The 19,975-nt window shown below is 36.8% G+C and overlaps 1 protein-coding gene across 1 annotated transcript in view; it reads left to right on the top strand.

Annotated features, from left to right (window-relative positions):
• Thsd7a (thrombospondin type 1 domain containing 7A) overlaps positions 1-19,975 on the top strand; it is a 364,412-nt gene that overhangs the window by 203,503 nt on the left and 140,934 nt on the right. The window contains exon 5 of the mRNA XM_028755943.1: positions 18,178-18,333. Coding sequence (XP_028611776.1) covers positions 18,178-18,333 — 156 coding nt within the window. The remainder of the gene's footprint in view (positions 1-18,177; positions 18,334-19,975) is intronic.

The raw sequence follows: 19,975 nt of genomic DNA, 5'->3' as shown, positions 1-19,975 counted from the left end.
CTTTGAAATTGAAGGAATAAAACAACAAAATATTATAAGCATTTCCTACCTATTACCTATTACACTCTCTTATTTCTGTTTCTAGCTTCAATTTACTAACAGAAAATATAAATGCCATTTGCCAAAAAATTATAGAGAGGGTAAAAATTAATTATTTATACATGCTTCTTGAACAGTGTTGCACATTATGCTCTAACAAAATATATGGACAATATTAAGATCAAAAGATAATGAATATTAGGTGATAATTTCATGATAAGAAGCTAGAAAAATACATTATTTTCAACATGTGAGTTTATTGCAATATTTATAAATATCTAAATTCAGATCCCTAACACTTCCAATAGAAGTAATAGTTATAACATTTATGATGGTGAGCATATTTATTAAGGCTCTTTGCTAATTGCTTGCTTGATTTAAAAAGTGTGTGCTTATTCAGGGAGGAAGCAGGTGAAACTGGGGACTTGATGCTGAACTCCTTCCATGTCTGTTCTCTCAGGTATTACTTTTCTGCACCTACATGCAGTCATCAGTTCAGGTATTTTTTTCTCAGCATTCTTTCATCAGCTCAACAGATTGAAGTTGAACAACTATTCAGTCACACCAAAGTTTGATATGTTGAAGATAGAACTTTTCAAAAACAGCTTTTATCCTTGCTATCAGAAATCTTAAGTTATGATACTATTGCATTTGCAGCTTTCTCTACTTGAAGTTCAGAAATTACCTTTCATGAGGCTGCCATGGGAAATTTCTATTGACATGCCCATTTAGGTCTACCCATGTAACCTCTGGGGGTGCTATACTGCATCTTAGCTTTCAGAAAAATGGTCCATAATGGTTGATTTCTTTTTTTTTAACATTTTTAAATTGGATATTTTATGTATTTATATTTCAAATGTTATCCTTTTCCAGGTTTCCCCTCAGGAATTCCCCCTTCCAGACTCCTTTCCCTGCTTCTATGAGGATGCTCCTGTCCCACCCATCCATCCCCAGCTCCCCGCCCTAGCATTCCCCTACACTGGGGAATTGAGCCTTCACAGGACCAAGGGCCTCTCCTCCCATTTATGCCCCACAAGGCCATCCTCTGCCACATATGCAGCTGAAGCCATGGGTCTCTCCATGAGTACTCTGTGGTTGGTGATTTAGTCCCTGGGAGCTCTGGGGGCTCTGCTTGGTTGATATTGTTGTTCTTCCTATGGGGTTACAAAACCCTTCAGCTCCTTGAGTCCTTTCTCTAACTCCTCCACTGGGGACCCTGTGCTAAGTCTAATGGTTAGCTGCAAGCATCCGCCTCTGTATTTGTCAGGCTCTGGCAGAGCCTCTCAGGAGACAGCTATAACAGGCTCCTATCAGCAAGCACTTCTTGGCACCTGCAATAGTGTCTGGGTTTGGTGTCTGTTTATGGGATGTATTCCCGGGTGGGACAGTCTCTGGATGGACTTTCCTTCAGTCTCTGCTCCACACTTTGTGGACAGGAGTCCTTTAGATAGGAGTCCTTCTGGTTTAAGAATTTGGAGATGAGTTTATTTACTGTGATAAAACACCTATCTGGAAACAAATGAAGGGAGATAAGATTTATTCTATCTTACAGTTTGAGGTGAGGTCCATTATGGTTAGGAAGGCATGACAGTTGAAGTGTGAGGCTGCAGAACACATTGCATCCAGTCAGAAAATAGAGAGAAATGAATACAGGTGTGCAATTTGCCTTCTATTTTTTATACAGTACAGAAATCCTGACCCATGAATTGTTACCACCCAGAGTTAAGGTGGATCTTCATATCTCAACCTAAAGAATCCCCATAGAGAATGTAAACTATCCACATATACACTCAAAGAAAACTAACCCAGAGACTCCTCTTTGAGCTGATTCTATAGCTTGTCAAGTTGAGAATCAATTTTAACCCATACAAGGACTTATTTATCCAGGAAATGATTCCTCTTAAAAGCTTATACCAATATATCATTCAAGAACCACCTGAATAGTTTAAGAAAATGCAAATCCCTGATGTTGTTCAGTGACCTTTTTTGTTTGTTGGATTATGGTAACCATAATAATGATTCATCTCTTGAAAACTAGTTGCTAAGCATTGGGAAGGATTGAGACTCTGGAGGAGACTCCAGGACTGAGTTCCAAAGCTGATACAATGTTTATGGTTTTATGGTTATTTAAGCAAATAATGACTGAAGCCACTCAGGATTTACTAACAGAGTGGGCATGTGAAGGGCTCTAACCCTTAAACTTCTTATATGTGTCTCAATTAACCTTTTTTTAATTCTAACACTGCTATGGGCCTTTGTACATAGACAAAGAGAATCACCACTCTAAAAAGAGAAATAAGATGGCAAGTAAATATGTCCAGAAAAGCCTTCATTCTATACTTCTTACATTAATACCAGGGAGAAAGCAGGGATGACAAGAGCCCACTGCTTGTTTTCAGAGGTGAGGTTGTCTAATCTATACTCATCGAGTTCTGTTTCACGTTACTTGACTGTTCTTCTGTAAAAAATCTGGGAATATCTTACTGGGAAATCTGGGGATGACAATATTATTTCATTGTACATCAGCCCTATTTCCTGAGATGGAAAGACTCCCCAGCTGTTAGTACAGGATAGTAGAAAGATGGAGGATCAAATTTCTCCTACCAAGACTTGATCAAGAGGCACTGCTTTGTATTCCTTTTGTAACCCTTAAGCATTATTTTGTGAAGTCTGTTGTAGATGACTGATAGCACCAGAAGGATTCCTGAAACTAGCTCTCAGGGATGTACACTGGAGAATGAATAGCATTTCTTTCAGAGGCACACTCCTGCTATGTAAGGATGTAAAAGAAATGGTTTGTGGCTGGCACTAGCTGTTCACTGCCTTGCTAATGATTACTCAATAGGGAGTACGCACTCTCTCCAGTGTTAACAGAGGAGTACAAACTACATTGTGGAACTCATTAATATTTATTCCTTCTAAAAGCAATGGGCAATAAAAAGCGAAATAAACTGGGGAGAATAGCAATGGGGAGAGAAAGCCATGACAACAGATTCATCTTGGAAAGGTTTCACCATTTATTGCACACACACAAAAAGCCCCATTCAAAATGCAAGGATCCATATTATTATATTATTAGCCCAGTATAATGGTTCCTATTACACAGAGTCATTTTTAAAACACATGTGTTGACATAGTGCATTGTATACAAGTAAGATATTGTCGGTTTTATTAATTAAAAATTAAATATTGAAGACAATACATGACTTTGGAGTATTAACATATTTATTTTATAATGAGATACATTTGATGTACTTCCTTATCATTTTATATCTTTGTATTCAACAAAGCTACATGGCCTCAGTGTAAGAATCTATTCTGTTTATACCCACCAGAAAGAACGTATCATCTCTTGAAGGTAAGGTCCCTGCAACACAGAGAGATCTATTCCTCTTTCATCATTTAAAATGCCATGAGACACTTTCCTGATTGTTTAACTTATCTATTCCCACTTTAAATAACTTTATGACCCTCAATCATCTTCCTTTATTCAAAGTCTATAACCTTCTTATGGTTCTGCAAAAAAATATTATTTTACTATATGTAATTACATTCTTCTACAATTACTTCATGGATATTCAATTCAAACTCTTAAGATGTTAAGCTTCTAAGAGAGGGCACAGTGCTTTCTTTCCCTCTCCATTATACTCCTTTTTTAGAACCCATACTTCTCCGTCAATGCCTGGCTTCTTTTTCTCTTCTGTCATTTGGAAATGAGTTTAAGAAAGGTGGAGAGCTTTCTTCAGTTAGAACATGTGAACTTACTGGACATCTGATTTACAGAATATCATCTTAAGTCAATCTACTTGACCCACTGGCCATTCCTTCCTTTGTTTCTCTTTCCTCTGACAAATCTTAATGTTATAACACATTTGAGGTCTACAAACAGGACGTAATTTTATTACATGGCAAATAAATATTATTTTTCATTTATATATTTGCCTGTCTGGTTTAGTTGAAAAAGAGAGATTTTTTTAAATAAGAGTTTTGCTCCTAAACTTTGTATAAAATAAAACAGTAATTGTATGTTGGCCTTGAGAAACCCAGTGGCGGATGTATTATACAGGGAGCCTTTATAATATGTTGGAAATACGTTGACATATGCTTACATTATGTATAAAATTACTCCTTTCGTAGGAAAGTACAGACTTTTTCCAAAGCTTTCATATTATTATTCTAAAGCAAAAAAAGAAATATGACTAATTTTACTTTTGTAGTTGTTGGAGACAGAATAATTGTAGTTTTCCTTTCTTTGTGAGTCACTGTTTGAGAAGTTTAAGGAACACAACATTGCCAAAAGGCTATAAAAGAAATGTTTGTAATTGGATTATTTGGTTGCTCTGAAAAAGTATCTTCACCTTTAACCCACACATTCCATCACACAGAATCCCTGGGGTTCTAAAATCTCTGTTCTAGGGAACATTATGTCTGTAAACTTTAACTCTAATTAACATAAAGTTATAGTGAAAAAATGGAAAATATTTGGAAAAGAACTAATTCTTTTAATGTTTCTCCTAGATCTGTTACATGGCTTGGATCCATTCCATTCTAACTCCTTGAGATATATATATATATATCAAATGTACCCTGAAAATAAAGGCTCTTTTTCAATGAGAACGCTGGTGACTTCTTACTGGCCTTTTAACATCTATAATAAAAAAGGAAGCAAAGTTACTAATTTGTTGTGGTAGACAATGTTTTTCCATAATTATATGACTAGATGGTTAATTAGAAAACAATTTTCCCTGACATTCTGAAATAAGAAATGACAAAGAACAGACTCGGAGGCAGCTTTTTCATAACTAAATATACCCACTATTCAAAAATATTTTCCTGCCCTATGAATCTGATCCCCTGGAAATGCATAAGCTAAATTAGCTGTTTGTGACTTTTCAAAATTAATATTATAAGCTTATAACTAAAACTTGTTACCTAATTCAAGAAATTTGCAGAATCATATGGCACACAGTTGAATTTGCCTTTATTATACTACTAGTTAAAGATCCCGTCTCTTGACATTTCTCCTTTGCCTCAAACTACTCAGTTAGTAATCCTTAAAATCATGTCATCTCCCACTACTGTATTTATTTCCATATAAGAAAGTGGAGCACAGTGGTCATTGCAAAGCACACCATCAAGTGAAGATTTCTTTTTATCTGTACATAAATGCCGCTTGATGAATTCAACTCGTATATAAGCCACCAACAAGACCTATCATCTCTTGAACTGTGTCTACTATAGAGAATGTACATATTTTATGGAAGACTAGTATTGTTCTCTCTTTAGCATAGTGCTCGTAGGGAAACAGGAACCACAATTCATAAGTAGTAAATGGAGGTTTGATTCTGTTAGTGTGAATTCTAGCATGGAAAGCAGTCACACTAGGTGGTGTAAAATACATCAAGGTAACTTTTTTCTTTTAATCACATACAATTATTCTTCCAAGTTAAAAACAGCAGTTCCTTAAATTCTGACATCAAAAAATAATAATAAAAAGATTCGAGACTGGCTTTGTAAACCTTATAAGTGAGTTGGCTGCTAAAAGTGTCTTAACTCAGTTGTCTTTAGTTCTTTGTGTTGGGGCGAAGCCTCTTGGACTTTTCCCCACCCAGTTTGTCATGTTCGTTTGTCCCATCCCTGCTCAGCCTATGTTGGAGTGTCGTGTTAATGAGACTTTATTGGTGTATCTTCAGATGTAACGAGGAGACACAATCTCATAGCCAGGTTCCTGATTCTCTGGCTCCTACAGTCTTCTTGCCCACTATTCTGCAATATCCTTGAGCTTTAAGTGCAGGACTGTTTTGTAGATGTATTCATTGGGGCTTGGCTCCACAACTCGGCATTTTGATTGACTGTGGTTTTCTAAGGAAAAATGGAAGCAGAAGGGGTGGTCCTCCCAGGGAAGCACACAGCAATTTGTTGTTCAGCGCTAAATATTCAGCCCAGAAGACATATAAAATAATGTTATACAGACTCAACAGTTTAGGAATATATACGTATATGTAAATACATATAAGCATCCAAAAACAATTAATGAAAAAGAGACTGGACATGATATGAGAGAGGTTAGAGAAAGGAATAGAAAGAAATAAAGTGAAGATATGAAATGAAATTACAATCTCAAAAATAAGCACCAAAGCAAAAAATACAAAGCTTGAAAATAAAAGCTAGTACCTTAAATTTTGCCTGATTTTCCCTCATTTCTGTTATAAGAAACAGTTTCCAGGACTGGAGAGATGGCTCTGTGATTAAGACAGCTTATTGTTCTTCCAAGAAAACTAGGTTCAGTTTCTAGTACCTATAGCATGTAGCTCACAACAACCTCTAACTACAGGTCTGTGGGATCAGATGCTCTCTTCTGTCCTGCACAGGAATGAAATAAAATTACAGAGTAAAAACTCAGTCAGGAACACACACATATACACACACATACACATACACACACAGAAAATACAGATATAATCATCAATGCTATTTTTGTGCCCTTTACAGCAAATATTATATTGAAAAATGTAATATATTTCTGATGATTTTAGGCATTCATGTAATAAATACTACAATTAATTTTACTAGAAAGTCCCTTTTGAAACAATTTCTACGGCATTGCTACTGTATAACATAAAAGTGTAAGTCAAGGAGAACAAATAAGTAGTCTCAACATGATATGGCATAGATGCACATGTCTCCACTAAGCAAGGCAGTCCACAAGTGGAATTAGAGGACTAGCACTCACCAATAAAAATGTAAGACTTTACAAAGACATGAGCTTGCATAAAATACCATCTCTCTTCTACACATGCATCAGTCCAGGTACACATAAACAAGTTATCTAGTCAGATGTGCAAAAGGCATGAATTCAATGTACTCTCAATGCTGTCTTCATAAGGGCCAACAGGCAAGGTTTCTCTCTGATCCCCAAACTAAAAACTTGTGTTCTACCTCCACGACTAGTTCTTATTATCTCACGGGCACAGTGAACTTCACAATTATTATAATAATTCTTCTTACATTCATTGTTATAAGCTTAGAGCTAAAACTTATTATCTAAAAGCATTGGCTCAGGAGTCAAACTTAAAGCTAACTAATTTAGTTACATAAATATATATGTGTTTATCATTTTATCTTTTTTCTTTTTAAAGATTTATTTTATTTATGTCATGTATATGAGTACACTGTAGCTGTCTTCAGACAGACCAGAAGAGGACATCATATCCCATTACAGAAGGCTGTGAGCTACCATGCCATTGCTGGGAATTGAACTCAGGACCTCTGGAAGAGCAGTTAGTGCTCTTAACCAATGAGCCATCTCACCAGCCCTTTATTGTTTTATCTTGAAGACCATGTAAGAACACTAACTTTTCTCTTCTAAGAAATGACATTATTGTTAACTTGCTATGGCTGGTAACAAACATTGTAGGTTTGAAGACCTTTGATTTTCTTTGATGTAATAGTGACAGGGAGGAAGGAGATAAGAGGGAGGCTTGGTGCTTAGAGTATGTGAAGCACTCTTCTATGTGGTTTACAATTATTTACTAATTAGACCATAAACCTTGGAAGTAAGTACCATTATTGCTATGGAATGTTGAGGTATAAAAAGGTTAATAAGTTATATCCATGATTGTCAGTCATGGAAGGCTGAACCTACCTTTTAACTGCAGTGCTGTAGACTGGGGATCACTAATAGCTAGCTAATTTGAAATTTTAAAAAGATACTTCCTCTCCAGATTCTAATTTTAGAATATGTGCCTTTAAAAATTCTAATTTAGTCTCAAAGCCAAGGATCTTTTTAAAGTTATACATTTGATGGTCCCAAAACATTGCAATTAATTCATGTGTTCATCTTCTCATGTCTTCATCTGCTGTTGAGTGCTCTGTGCATTATAGGTGTTATTCTGCATGTTGATAACAATGCAAACAAAATTTTCTCTGTCACCACATGATTTTAATTGAAGGTACTAGATGCTAAACACATAAACAAGAAAATAACATATAACCATGTGCATTGTACAAGGGATTAAAATGAGGCTACTAAAGCAAAAGGTATCCACAGAAATGAAGCTAGAGTATCAATAAATATAATTACCAGCTAATATTAATTCTACCAGGATGTCTTTCAATGATAGCTAGAGACAGAAGACCTAAAACATGTATAATTGTTAACATAACACTAAATCTAGCAGTAAATATCCAAAAGGGTAAGCACAACAAACATTTCTGGCTTCTATTTTCTACCAAAATAATGTTACTGGAACCATCCCAATAATCACTCTGAAATTTGACAAGATGTGAAAAATAGCTGTTTCATGCATTAATAAGTCAAGCAGCAAATATTGTACACATCCTGAGCAGAGCTTTACAGTTTCAACTGTGTTTTCCTGGAGATTCTATTCTACCACAGAGAAGAGATGAGAAGATAAGTGTTGTGTCAGGATCAGTTGGGCAAAGAAGTAAAAAAAAAAAATCTATATTCTGTGCTGCTGAAGTAGCTAGGTGAATGTCAGGACAGGACACAGAACATGAGGCTCTGCTTTGTAGCCCAATAAGCAGAGTCCAGTTGTCTATGTATGGCTCTCAATTAAGTCCTCAGTCAGAATGTGACTGTGTATGTACAGGAAGAAATCCTTGAGGCACAGTGGTGGTAACTTTTGTCTGCAAAACTAAGAACTAAGATTCAGTCCAGTGCTAAAGATATCAGAGTTTGAGTTAAGGAAATGTAAAAGACACTTGCTGAGTACCTTAGCTTAAAAGTAAGGACCATACTGTCTTAGTTAAGTTCACATTTGAAAGAAACTAGGCCTAATATGAGTGAACTTGACCTTGAAAGAATCACTAGGATCTTTTAGTAATTTAGTGTCCCGAAAAACTTAATATAAAGCCTTATAGAGACATGACACTTTCTATCCAAAACCAAAAACAAAACAGCAACATCAATAAACCATTGAAATGACCCAGACACTAGAGCAAGTAAACAAGGACTTTTGGAAACACCCACTGAAAGCCTGTCTTAGCAAAGTCATCTGGAAGAATGGCTACATAGGAGTATGAGGAACCATTTAGGAATGTGAACAGAAGTGATGCTTCAACTCCCCTATAAACAAACGTGGAGTAGCCTTAAGGACTGGAGATTAAAAAACAAGTCTACATCTAACTTATATGAAAGAAACTAGACATTACCATGTTTGAATAAACAAAAGAATCACTCACCTTGAAAACAGAGAAATAGAAATGGTTGGGTCGAATGGAAAGAAAGACAGGATATTGAAGGGGACAAAGAAGAGGACAGTCAGTGACATGTGGGCTCTTATGATGTGGAAAGTGTAGTAGTGATATTTTACAGGGAGACTTGTCTGGCAGAAAACATGTTTGAATAAATAGCATTCAAAATGTATTAAATTTGTGAGGAAAACAATCAGCTTACAGATCTGTGAAAGTCGGCATGTCTCAAGAAGGAAGCATGCCAAAGCATACAATAATAGAGTGTGTTGTAGAGCAGTCTGGTAACAAATGAAAAAAAATCAAGTACAATTCATGAATTGAGGTAACAAATGAGGGTTGAAATTTTGTCAGAGAAAATGTGACCCTTGAAACAATGGAACATCTGCAAGAGAAAGAGAGAGAGAGAAAGAGAGAGAGAGAGAGAGAGAGAGAGAGAGAGAGAGAGAGAGAGAGAGAATCCTCTATCCAGTGAAAATACTTTTTTATTATAGATTATGGCAAGCTGACTTCTTGAAAGAGATAGCAGCTAAAAGCATTTGTTATGAAGCACTTAGGAGTACACAGAGTGAAAATAGAATGTGTAAGTCATGTGATCTTAGATGGTTTATTACATTTCTCTATGAAAAAAATCAGTGAAATTTTATGTGAAAGAATCCATGTCCTACAGTGGGAATCATGTCAGATACATACCAAGTCCTCTTTTAATATGACCTGAAATGTCAGGTAAAGTCAGTGATTGGGAGCATATTATCCTTCAGGAAGAATGCTAGATACAGTTCAGCAGTATCTCTGTTGGAGGAAAGGCATGGTCCCTGTAATAGCCGAGTGTACAGAACTAAGAATGTAGGGCCCTCATTCTCTATTCTACTCAGAATATTACTAATTTCTTATGGGTCTCTAACCTCCCCCATCTCCTCTGTTGCAGAGAGCTTCATCCAGCAGAACTAAATCATATAGTCTTGAGGAGAAACTCACTTCCCATTTTATATTAGAAGCTCCTCAAATTTGTTTGGTGCCAGGTGGTTGGACCTAAGTCCTGATAAATTAATGTGGCTTCCCATCTGCAGTGCAGCTGAGCCCATTGTAGAATAATTCCCTGACCAAAGAAACAAGCTGAGAAAACCCATCCTGAAGAGAGCCCTATGAGGATTCCAAGAATGAACGCAGAGAGGATCACAAAATAAAAATTAGCTAAATGCGTTTGATACCAGACCTCTGGCCGTAGATGTACCTCTAAGTATTTTCTCAGGTATTCTTTTCACATGGTATACTACCTGATTCCTTAGTAAGACAAGACCAGAGCCCTAAATCGCCAGTCTATTCTGTCTCCTAACCCCGGTGAATTACTATGCTGACATGCAAGTGTAATGGATATTTAAGTATGGGGCTGTCACTTTAACTTTAAGTGACATGAGACACTAGAAAGCACAGCCGTTCCATTTATCTGTGCGATATTTGAAAACTCCCAGAATTGCTTTGGGAATCAGTGGGAGGTCTAAAAGCTGAGGGTGCTCACCCCTCTCAGGAAGCTTGACACTGATACTCTCATTTTTATTGTCAGTGCAGAAGCAGTTTTAAATACGTGGAAGCAGTGAACTTAAAATACATAATGATGATGATAATAACAATAACATTAATAGAGACTAAGACTAAAGTTGTTAAATTACAAATGAAGTTTTAGAGAAAAAGTCTTAAAGAAATAAGGATGATACTTAAATATTACAATAAAACAGGTCTTCTGGGGCAGGAGAGTTGCAGGTTGAGAAACCTTCCAAGGTTACAGAGTGAGACTAGCACAAGCCAGGGCAATAATTTAGTGAGATCCTGTCTCAAACTTTAAAAGTTAAATCAAAGGTTAAAGATACTTCTAGGAGTACAGTGCATTTCTGGCATATACAAGATCCTAGGTTAAATCCCCAATACTGAAGACAAATGTGTGTGTGTGTGTGTGTGTGCGTGTGCGTGTGTGTGTGTGTGTGTGTGTGTATTCTACCATTACAACAAAAAATGAAAATGAAAAACAGTGGTCAAAGAACAGATAAGATTTTTTTGAGTTATGACAATTAGGCTTGATGTCAACTGAAACATTTTACATGGAAAGGCATGGAGCTATTTAAAAAGGTAAAAATTTTCACAATAAATTGTAGAGACTGTTGATAAGTTATAATAAATAGTCTCAACAGAAGTACATTAAAACAGGGACATTAAAAAAATCAGCCATAGTAATGATTTGAGAGAGAAAAGGAAAATAATAAAACAGGCCTAAAATGAGCCAGGTTCAGACTATGTCTAGCAGTTGTGACAAAAAGGTCTGAACAGAGCAATGCTTGGTAATTTACATTTTCATTTAAGTCACTTGAAAAGCCCTTAAAAGTCCTGCTGTTCAGGCCTCATTCTAAACCATTACCCTAAACACTATGTCTGAGAGAGGAATTTGGGCATCAGTAGTTTTAAAACATCTCCAGCTGATTCAGTGTACATCGAGACTAAGAATGACTATATCACAGGAAGTGCCATCCAGGGATTCTCAGAACAATTGTGACTTATAGGCTCCCAAAGGATTGTTAGCCTTTACAGAGAGACTTAGGACTGGAGACATGTAAAAACCAACACAGCTAGATAATCAGGAATGATGGCTTTAGAGAGCTTTTGTTCCTCCTTCCCCCGTTCCTCAGTAGGCTATATTTATTTTTATTTTTTGCCTGAGATGAGCAAACAAAGAAAGGGGGGCAGGGATCATTCTTTAGGAAGATTTCTGGCAAGCTGTGATCTCTGCCGTGATAAATGGTTTACAATTTCCAACATCATTCCTCTAACCAGTTGTATTAGGCTAAATACACTATACATCCAAGGAATTCAGTTTATATACTGCGGTAAATAAAAATGGGGATTAGGAATCCAAAAGAAAAAAATCTGTAAATCTTTCACCAACAGAAAGAAGTAATATATCCCCTGGGGAACTATCTTTGGTGTCTTGTAGCCAAAGACAATAGTAAGCCGTTTTTCACTGGTGTGCATACAGCTGCCCTGGAGTGTGTAGGGTATTTTCTGATAGGTAAGATGTAGTCACACAGGGCTTTATTGCATCCTGTGGCTCAATTTAGCTGCAGTTCTCAGACTGTTTTGAAAGAACAGTCTGAGTATTACCGCATGGGGATCATCTGAAGAGCATTTTCAAAGTCTCTATCCCTAGATCATTCCTGGGTTTTCATCCAACAATAGTGAACCTGTGTTTTTGGATTATGATTCCTAGGAGTCCACTTCTTCCCTTACTGCTACCCAACAATTGCCTCGGGTCCTAACAATCAAAAAGCTACTCTTGCAAACTTGAGCATGGATCATTAGAATCCTGACTATGTTTCATGGATTTTCTCGCATTTCCAAAAGCTATACTACCATGAGATGGCATTGTCTCTGCAACATTTGGTGTTTATTTTCAAGAAATGCATATTAGAGTCAAGACGATTGTAATGTTTTCCTGCAATTTTTTTGAAGGAGCCTGTGCACAGATTTGACAAAGCCAACTGTGGGGGGAGTAAACGTTAGGACTCCCCATGATGCAACCTATCAAACGAGGAACAGTGAAATGTAGTATTTGAATCTACCTACCAGTTCAGTTGCGAACTACTGAAGGGGTGGAGGGGTGGATTAAGTGAAGGTACAGGGAAAAGCCACATAGGAAATGAATAAGATTTCTGTCTTAACTGTGGTATAGAGCAGAACCCACTGACATACTGAAAGGAGGTATGGGGTATAGATTCATCCCAGTCCAGGTAGTCAAGAGCAGGCAGAAACTAGCCAGTGACAGTCAGTCATCTATGTGTGAGATACTTGAACAAAAATCTCTGGTGAGGTTCATGTCTTGACTTTCCTTATCACAATTGCTAAGGAAACCCTCCTGTGTCTACATTCTGTCTATGTTCTGTATTACCGTCACCCTTGGGGCTAAGCCACTTATTCCATGTTGGAAAGGTTTTTAACGAATATATTTGTCTGTATCTCTGTTCGCCAGAACTGATACTCCACCAACCAATAGAGCATCATTTTGAGTACAGTCACGTGTCATATCATTTTGTAAGTCATCCAACTTGTGGAAGTTTGTTCCGTAGCCCCAGCAGACTGAAATGCACCGCCATGTGAGTGGCTGCATTTGAGGTAGATCAACCAGTGTGCCAAGCTGGTTGAAGACATCGTTTGACTAGATATTCATTTTTTTTCAACACTTACTTTAAGAAGGTTGTACTTCATCAAAATTCTAAATGCTAATGCTCTGTCATTTTGTGGATGACATGCATGTTGTGAGCTGATTATTTAAGTGTAAAGTGTCTATTAACACCTTGCTCTCAGTTAGGGCCATTAAAAGTGAAAATTTGAGTCAATAGGAAGTGTTGGAAGATTTCAGTGGGAGATTTTAATGTGTGCTGTTCTACATTGTGTCCTGTTTGAAAGAGGGGAAAGCAGGCAAAATTATATTTTCAGAGCAGCAACAGATGGTGCATCTGTGTAGTAGGATTGGGCGGCCCTAGTCAAGCTACTGACAGAATGTGTGAGGTTTAAATACTAACAATGATTGGCACTGCGGTAGAGATGTGTATTTTGAAAAGCCCATGTTTATAAGTGTTCTTTTATGAAACAGGGTCAGTGAGAAAAAATATCTACTTTTGTTTTTATAAGAAGTTAAATATATTGTACAATTATGTCTTGTGAATCAGGACATGACCACAGTTACTTGCTGTGGATTTGTATTGGCTTTTTCCTAACATGCCCAGTGAAAATGGGAGAAAACACCCTATGGGTACTTGAAGTAAAGGAAGAGGTCAGCCAGAGGCTGGGCCCTTAGAGATGTTTTGATTTCCTCCGGCGATAATGCTACAGTGTTGAAGAAATTAGACAGACCAAGGCAAGAACAACTCCTGTAAGACTGAAGAATCTGGGAGAAGTAGGAAAGAACCAGTTTCAACTAGCATTGCAGCTCGACAGGGAAGGATGAAGCCAAGGATCCCAAGGAGTCCTAACTGGGATGCTCTCCTTCTGATAGTTTGGGATGTCACTCTTCTGAAGCTGCATTGTGGTAGCAGAGCAGCAGCAACGTGGTCTTGCTCTTCCGTAGAATCCACTGCCTCAGAAATCCTCTTCTAACTTTTAATTAAGACACTGCTGGTAATCTATAAAAGGAAAAATCCAGAAAGAGTAAGCAGGATCATTCCCAGAGTTCAAGTTCATCCAGGCTGGTTTGTGATATAGTATGTGACTTTGTCTCAAAAAACCCAAACAATGGATAAAATAGAATAGAATTCTCTTTGGTTGGTGGCTAAGTCTCGGGGAGCTCCCAGGTGTCTAGGTTAGTTGATACTTTTGGTCTTCTTATGAGGTTGCCATCTCCTTCAGCTCTTTCAATCCTTCCCATAACTTTTCCATATGAGTCTCTGAGCTCAATCCAATGGTTGGGTGTAAGTATCTACATATGTAAAAGTCCTTAGGTGGTGGATGGGCCATGGGATACTGACCAGAGCTTGAAATGGGAGCAATGCAAAAAAGAGGTTGCCAGACTAGACCAGGGCACTGGGTGAAGAACCTAGCTTAGGTGTGTTAGGCAGGTATACTTTTCAAACTCACACTCTCCTGTAACATCCAATGTCAGCATTCTGACTATGGTATTATGTAAGAGTTTATCACATCTTACCATAATAAAATGGATATAATAGCTACAGGATACAAGTATATGAAAATAAAATATTTAATTTCAAAATCATGTTGATTACTGAATGAAAGTAGAAGTCTTCCCTTTATTGCTTGCTATGATATGTTTTCACTTAAAGTGCTCTGTATACACAAAGCCCCAAAGTATTTCAGACCTACAAATGTGAATTAGTCTCATTGTATGTTAGGCTTTTATATTTGTTTTGGTATCCCCTAGAAATTCAGCCACCATAACCTCATGAAGCATGTACATTTAATTTGGTTTAATTCATATGACAAAAAAAGTTTTAAGAATTCAGCAATAATACTTAAAAATGTATTAGATACATTTTATCTGAGTCATGCTATGGACAAAACCTAGCTAGTAAAGTTACACTAGTGAAAACTGTCCAGTCTGAGATTCAAATCTCACTCTTTGACAATATGAAACCAGCATAAGGCACTATGTCATTTAATAAAGACCTATAACCAATCATTGGACAACTGCAATAGTAAAATTTGTAATTCTCTCTATCTCTTTAATTAAGAGCATGTTTTTTTTTGGAAAATGATGTCTACTAAGTAGAAGTCAGTTATTTGATATATTATCTTAGGGTTGACATAGGTGACTTAGCATCTGAGCAAGAATCAAGAGTATTTTGCATTAACACTATAGTTTTACACTCTTATTCATCACTTACTTTTCTAAAGGCCCAGGATTTCTGTGAACAAGGTTTTAATATACCTGGAATACATCAAAACTAAAATTAAACTTTTGACAATATGAAAGAGAAGCAGACACACAGGGTTTAAACCTAAGGTAGGGTGGAATAAATGAAAGAGCCAGAGAAACTGAGAGTTTGTAAGATTGTGTCTCCTAGGAATGCCAGGAGCTTTTTACATATAGTCTTACCAACATGATTGCCTAAGTATAAGCTGAACAAGGACGATAGCAATAGACAAGCTAACATGGATAGAGGAAGCTCGGAGGCCTCAATTCTAGACAAAGAACTACCATCAATTAAGGAATACTGAAATCTGGAGAAATAGGCTGCCTAAGAAAGAGCACATCAATTAGTTACACAATACCAAATAGTCAGCCCTGGAAAACCTACATACATGCATAGGCATAGGCATAGGCATACGTGTGTGTGTGTGTGTGTGTCTGTGTCTGTGTCTGTGTCTGTGTGTGAGTGTGTGTAATATTTTATACATATATATAAAATATGTAAAAAATAGGATATAAATATATATATAATTTTTTTTGATAAAAGAGACCATGAATTTGAAAGAGAGCAAGGAAATGCTTATGGGACAGGTCAGAGGGAAGTAAAAGGAAAGAGAAAATTACATAATTAAATTATAATATCAAAAATAATGCAATTTTTAACATCCTTAAAGTTTTCAAGTTTTTGTAAAAAAAATAATTTATTAGACTAATTTTTCTCAAAATTATATGAATAGTACACTTCATCCTTAGAAATTATTATTTTTCATGATTATGTAATAGTCCTAAGGTTTCAGTGGGTTTTTCTTCATATCTTTAAGGGGAATGATGGATAACTGTTCAGGTCTCAGTGAAGTAAAACGTCCAGTTTAAAGGTTTTTGGTGTGAAAGATTTTACAAATGAGAGTTTTCATTTGTTTTAATTTTTAGTGAATTCAGCTTCATAATATACACTTTTCTGTTTATTGATCTCTTTAAAAAGATTCAATTTCTGCATAATATGCATCATTACTGTCTAGAACTTTTCTATCCGGAGAAATGAAGCACTTATTTCTGTGTTTTCTATCACTGATGTGCTGAGTACCTTCCCTGTTAGAAGGCAATAAGCTCTATCATCCCTGCCTTTGGCCAGGGTAATAATACACTTACAAGAATCCTAGAATTGAGAATCCTTGTTGTGCTTCATATTGACCATAGCTTAGATGCCTGTCCATTATTTCCACTGTGGTGTGTGTAGGGAATGGAAGTATAAGCACTACTGGAAGAAAAAGCCAAAAATAAAATATGATGGATTTTTTGAACATCCAGTGTAGTCATAAGAGGAGTCACATAGCCTACAGGATTCATTTCCATTAGATGTATTCATGTGTACAGAAACTTCAGTGGCACACAAACACTTACAACCTGTCTCAGAGACTTAACAACACATGTCCATTTTCAGTGCTTTATTTAAAAGTTAAACATATAGCTTAAATTACTTTAGTCCTTGTATGAGTATCTAGATGCAATCATACATAATTAGAAACTAATGGTAGTCCCTACAAAAATGAAAACAAATACACAGCACCTCTTACTTAAGTTCTTTAATCTACAATTCTGAGCTATCCAAAATCTCAGGATTATTTCCTAAAAGGAAAATGTAGCCAAAATATTTTTAAACAAAGGTAATTATGGCTATTAATGGTAAGCAATCAGTGATGGAGGAATAGATGATAGATAATAAACAGAAATGATCTTCTGTCCACAGAGCTTGTATATCTTCCCGGCTTATTCATCCTAATCAGTCAGTATGCTGAATTATATATCTATATGTTCACAAATATGCCATCATATTAACTATTGAATATATGTGTGTACAAAAAATAATCATTGGTCCTCAACCATAGAAAAAATAAACACATCAAAGGGCAAACAACTCATACTTTATAGATCAACTCATGAGTAAGCACAAAATTGTAAGTTGGGTTCCTTAGTAGCTCTTAGATTTACAGATATTCAGATAATAAGGTGGGTAAAATATCTGAGCATCATTGGATTGCTCTTGAACCTGGAAGTCAAAGGTCACACCATTTGATTACATGTATTCAAGTTACATTTCTCAAACCAGTAGAGCAAAGTGGACAGGATTTTGTTCTCCAAGAAGCCACTTAATTTTTTTTTCTTGTTTAGTAAAGCTTTGTATTTTTCTTCCTGCCATGCTTAATGCTCTAAACCAGCACACTGTTCAGAATTTGAATGTAGAAGTTTAGAATTCATCTAAAGGATTATTTTGCTAGTTAAGAGAGATGGATTCATTTTACTATTTCCATGGCCCAAGCAACTTATCAGACTTCTAGTCCAGTTTTGTTTGATAATGTGGCAGTCTTTCTTTTATTCTTAGAATGTAGCAGAGAAATCTTGGGCTAACAGTTTGGTGACACATTCTCTTCTCTCTGCCCACATAAGAATCATGTTATTAACCATAACATCTGTTTTTATCTAATTCTTAAGCAATGTCTGTATTTTTCTCCAAACAGCTTCAAAACCAGTAGACTCAAAACTATGCACTGGACCTGTTCCTAACACCACACAGTTGTGCCATGTTCCTTGTCCAATTGAATGTGAGGTTTCACCTTGGTCTGCCTGGGGACCATGCACTTATGAAAACTGTAATGATCAGCAAGGCAAAAAAGGTATGTAATGTTGACATGGCCCATTTAAAACACCCACCAGTTGAGGCAATTTTGTAAGTCTCATAAGTTTATTTGAACAATTCTCATGTTGTGTTTGGAAAACACTGTTTCCTTGTAGTCATCCACTACCTTTGACTCCTGTATCACAAAGATCTGTGGGCTGGGGGAAGAGAGACAGAGTACAGATATCTTACATAGGACTGAGCATACAACAGTCTCGTTTTCCATACTTTGACATGTTGTAAGTCTTATTGTCAATGACTATTCTCTGTGGAAGCTTCTTATTTGAGAGTTTAGATTTTCATTCTATAGGTGTAATGACTCGTCATTAGGAGTTGTTTTACTATTACAGTCACTTAGCATGAGAGTAGTTTCAGGTTCTTCCTTAAGGCCTAGGTTCTCTATTGCTGTAGATTCCTGAGCCTGGTGACTTGCCAAGTATGGGGTTTCTTTTGTGGAGTAGGCCTGAATCCAATCAGAAAATAGCGGGCCATTTCCATATCCATGCCACAGTTGAGTATATGTCTTGTAAGGCTACTCATTATTTTAGATTCCAGGGTTCACAGATGGATAAAATAAATGCTTCCTAGTTCTCTTTGGGTCCTGTGCATGGCACCTTCTAGCACTATTCACATAACCCTTCACATTCTCTGGCTTGTTCTGTCTTCACCTATGTCTAGCTTGTTCTCTCTGCAACCTATCTCTGTAAAGCTGTCCTGGTAAAACTGCCACTGCCACACTTCTGCCTGTCTCTCTCTTATCTCTCCCTCTCCCTCTCCCTCTCCCTCTCCCTCTCCCTCTCCCTCTCTCTCTCTCTCTCTCTCTCTCTCTCACTTTTCCTGAGTAAGGCTAAAGCTTCCAGATTGATAGAAGCTTAGATTTTTCCATGTCCTCTGACTCACATAGTGTCATCAGTAATAAGGTTTTACCATCAAGTTCTGCATGATACTCAAGAACATTGGTGATAACCTGTAATATTTGGGAATCTATGGGACCCACTGGGCAACAAATTTTAAAGAAATAACACATTTCTGTAACTGGGCTTTGTGTGTGTGAGAGAGTGTGTTTTGTGGTGGCATGTGGTATCTAGTTTGAATAATCTTCCATTATAGGATAACATAATTTACATTGTTTTACAGATGTATTTATTTATTTTGTGTATGTGAGTATACTGTGACTCTCTCTTCAGACACATCAGAAGAGGGCATTGGATCCCATTACAGATGGTTGTAAGCCACCATGTGGTTGCTGGAAAGTAAACTCAGGACCTCTGCAAGAGCACTCAGTGATTTTAAATGTGGAGCTATCTCTACTGCCCCTAAACTCTTTTTATATATGAATATACATATATTTTAGGAGAATACTGCATTACTTGGTTACCATAGGACTTTTTCAAAAGGTCTTTGTGTTAATATATTCCTCCTCTAATCTCTGCAAATCTTATCCATCCCCTACAAAATTTAATCCTACATTCTAAGTGAGGTAACCCTTCACATTCTCTGGCTTGTTCTGTCTTCACCTATGTCTAGCTTGTTCTCTCTGCAACCTATCTCTGTAAAGCTGTCCTGGTAAAACTGCCACTGCCACACTTCTGCCTCTCTCTCTCTCTCTCTCTCTCTCTCTCTCTCTCTCTCTCTCTCTC

Source organism: Grammomys surdaster, unplaced genomic scaffold (assembly GCF_004785775.1).
Source record: "Grammomys surdaster isolate TR1022 unplaced genomic scaffold, NIH_TR_1.0 126091, whole genome shotgun sequence".
NCBI lineage: Eukaryota > Metazoa > Chordata > Mammalia > Rodentia > Muridae > Grammomys > Grammomys surdaster.
Note: the sequence above shows the minus strand (reverse complement) of the source record. Positions and strands in the feature narration are given on the sequence as shown.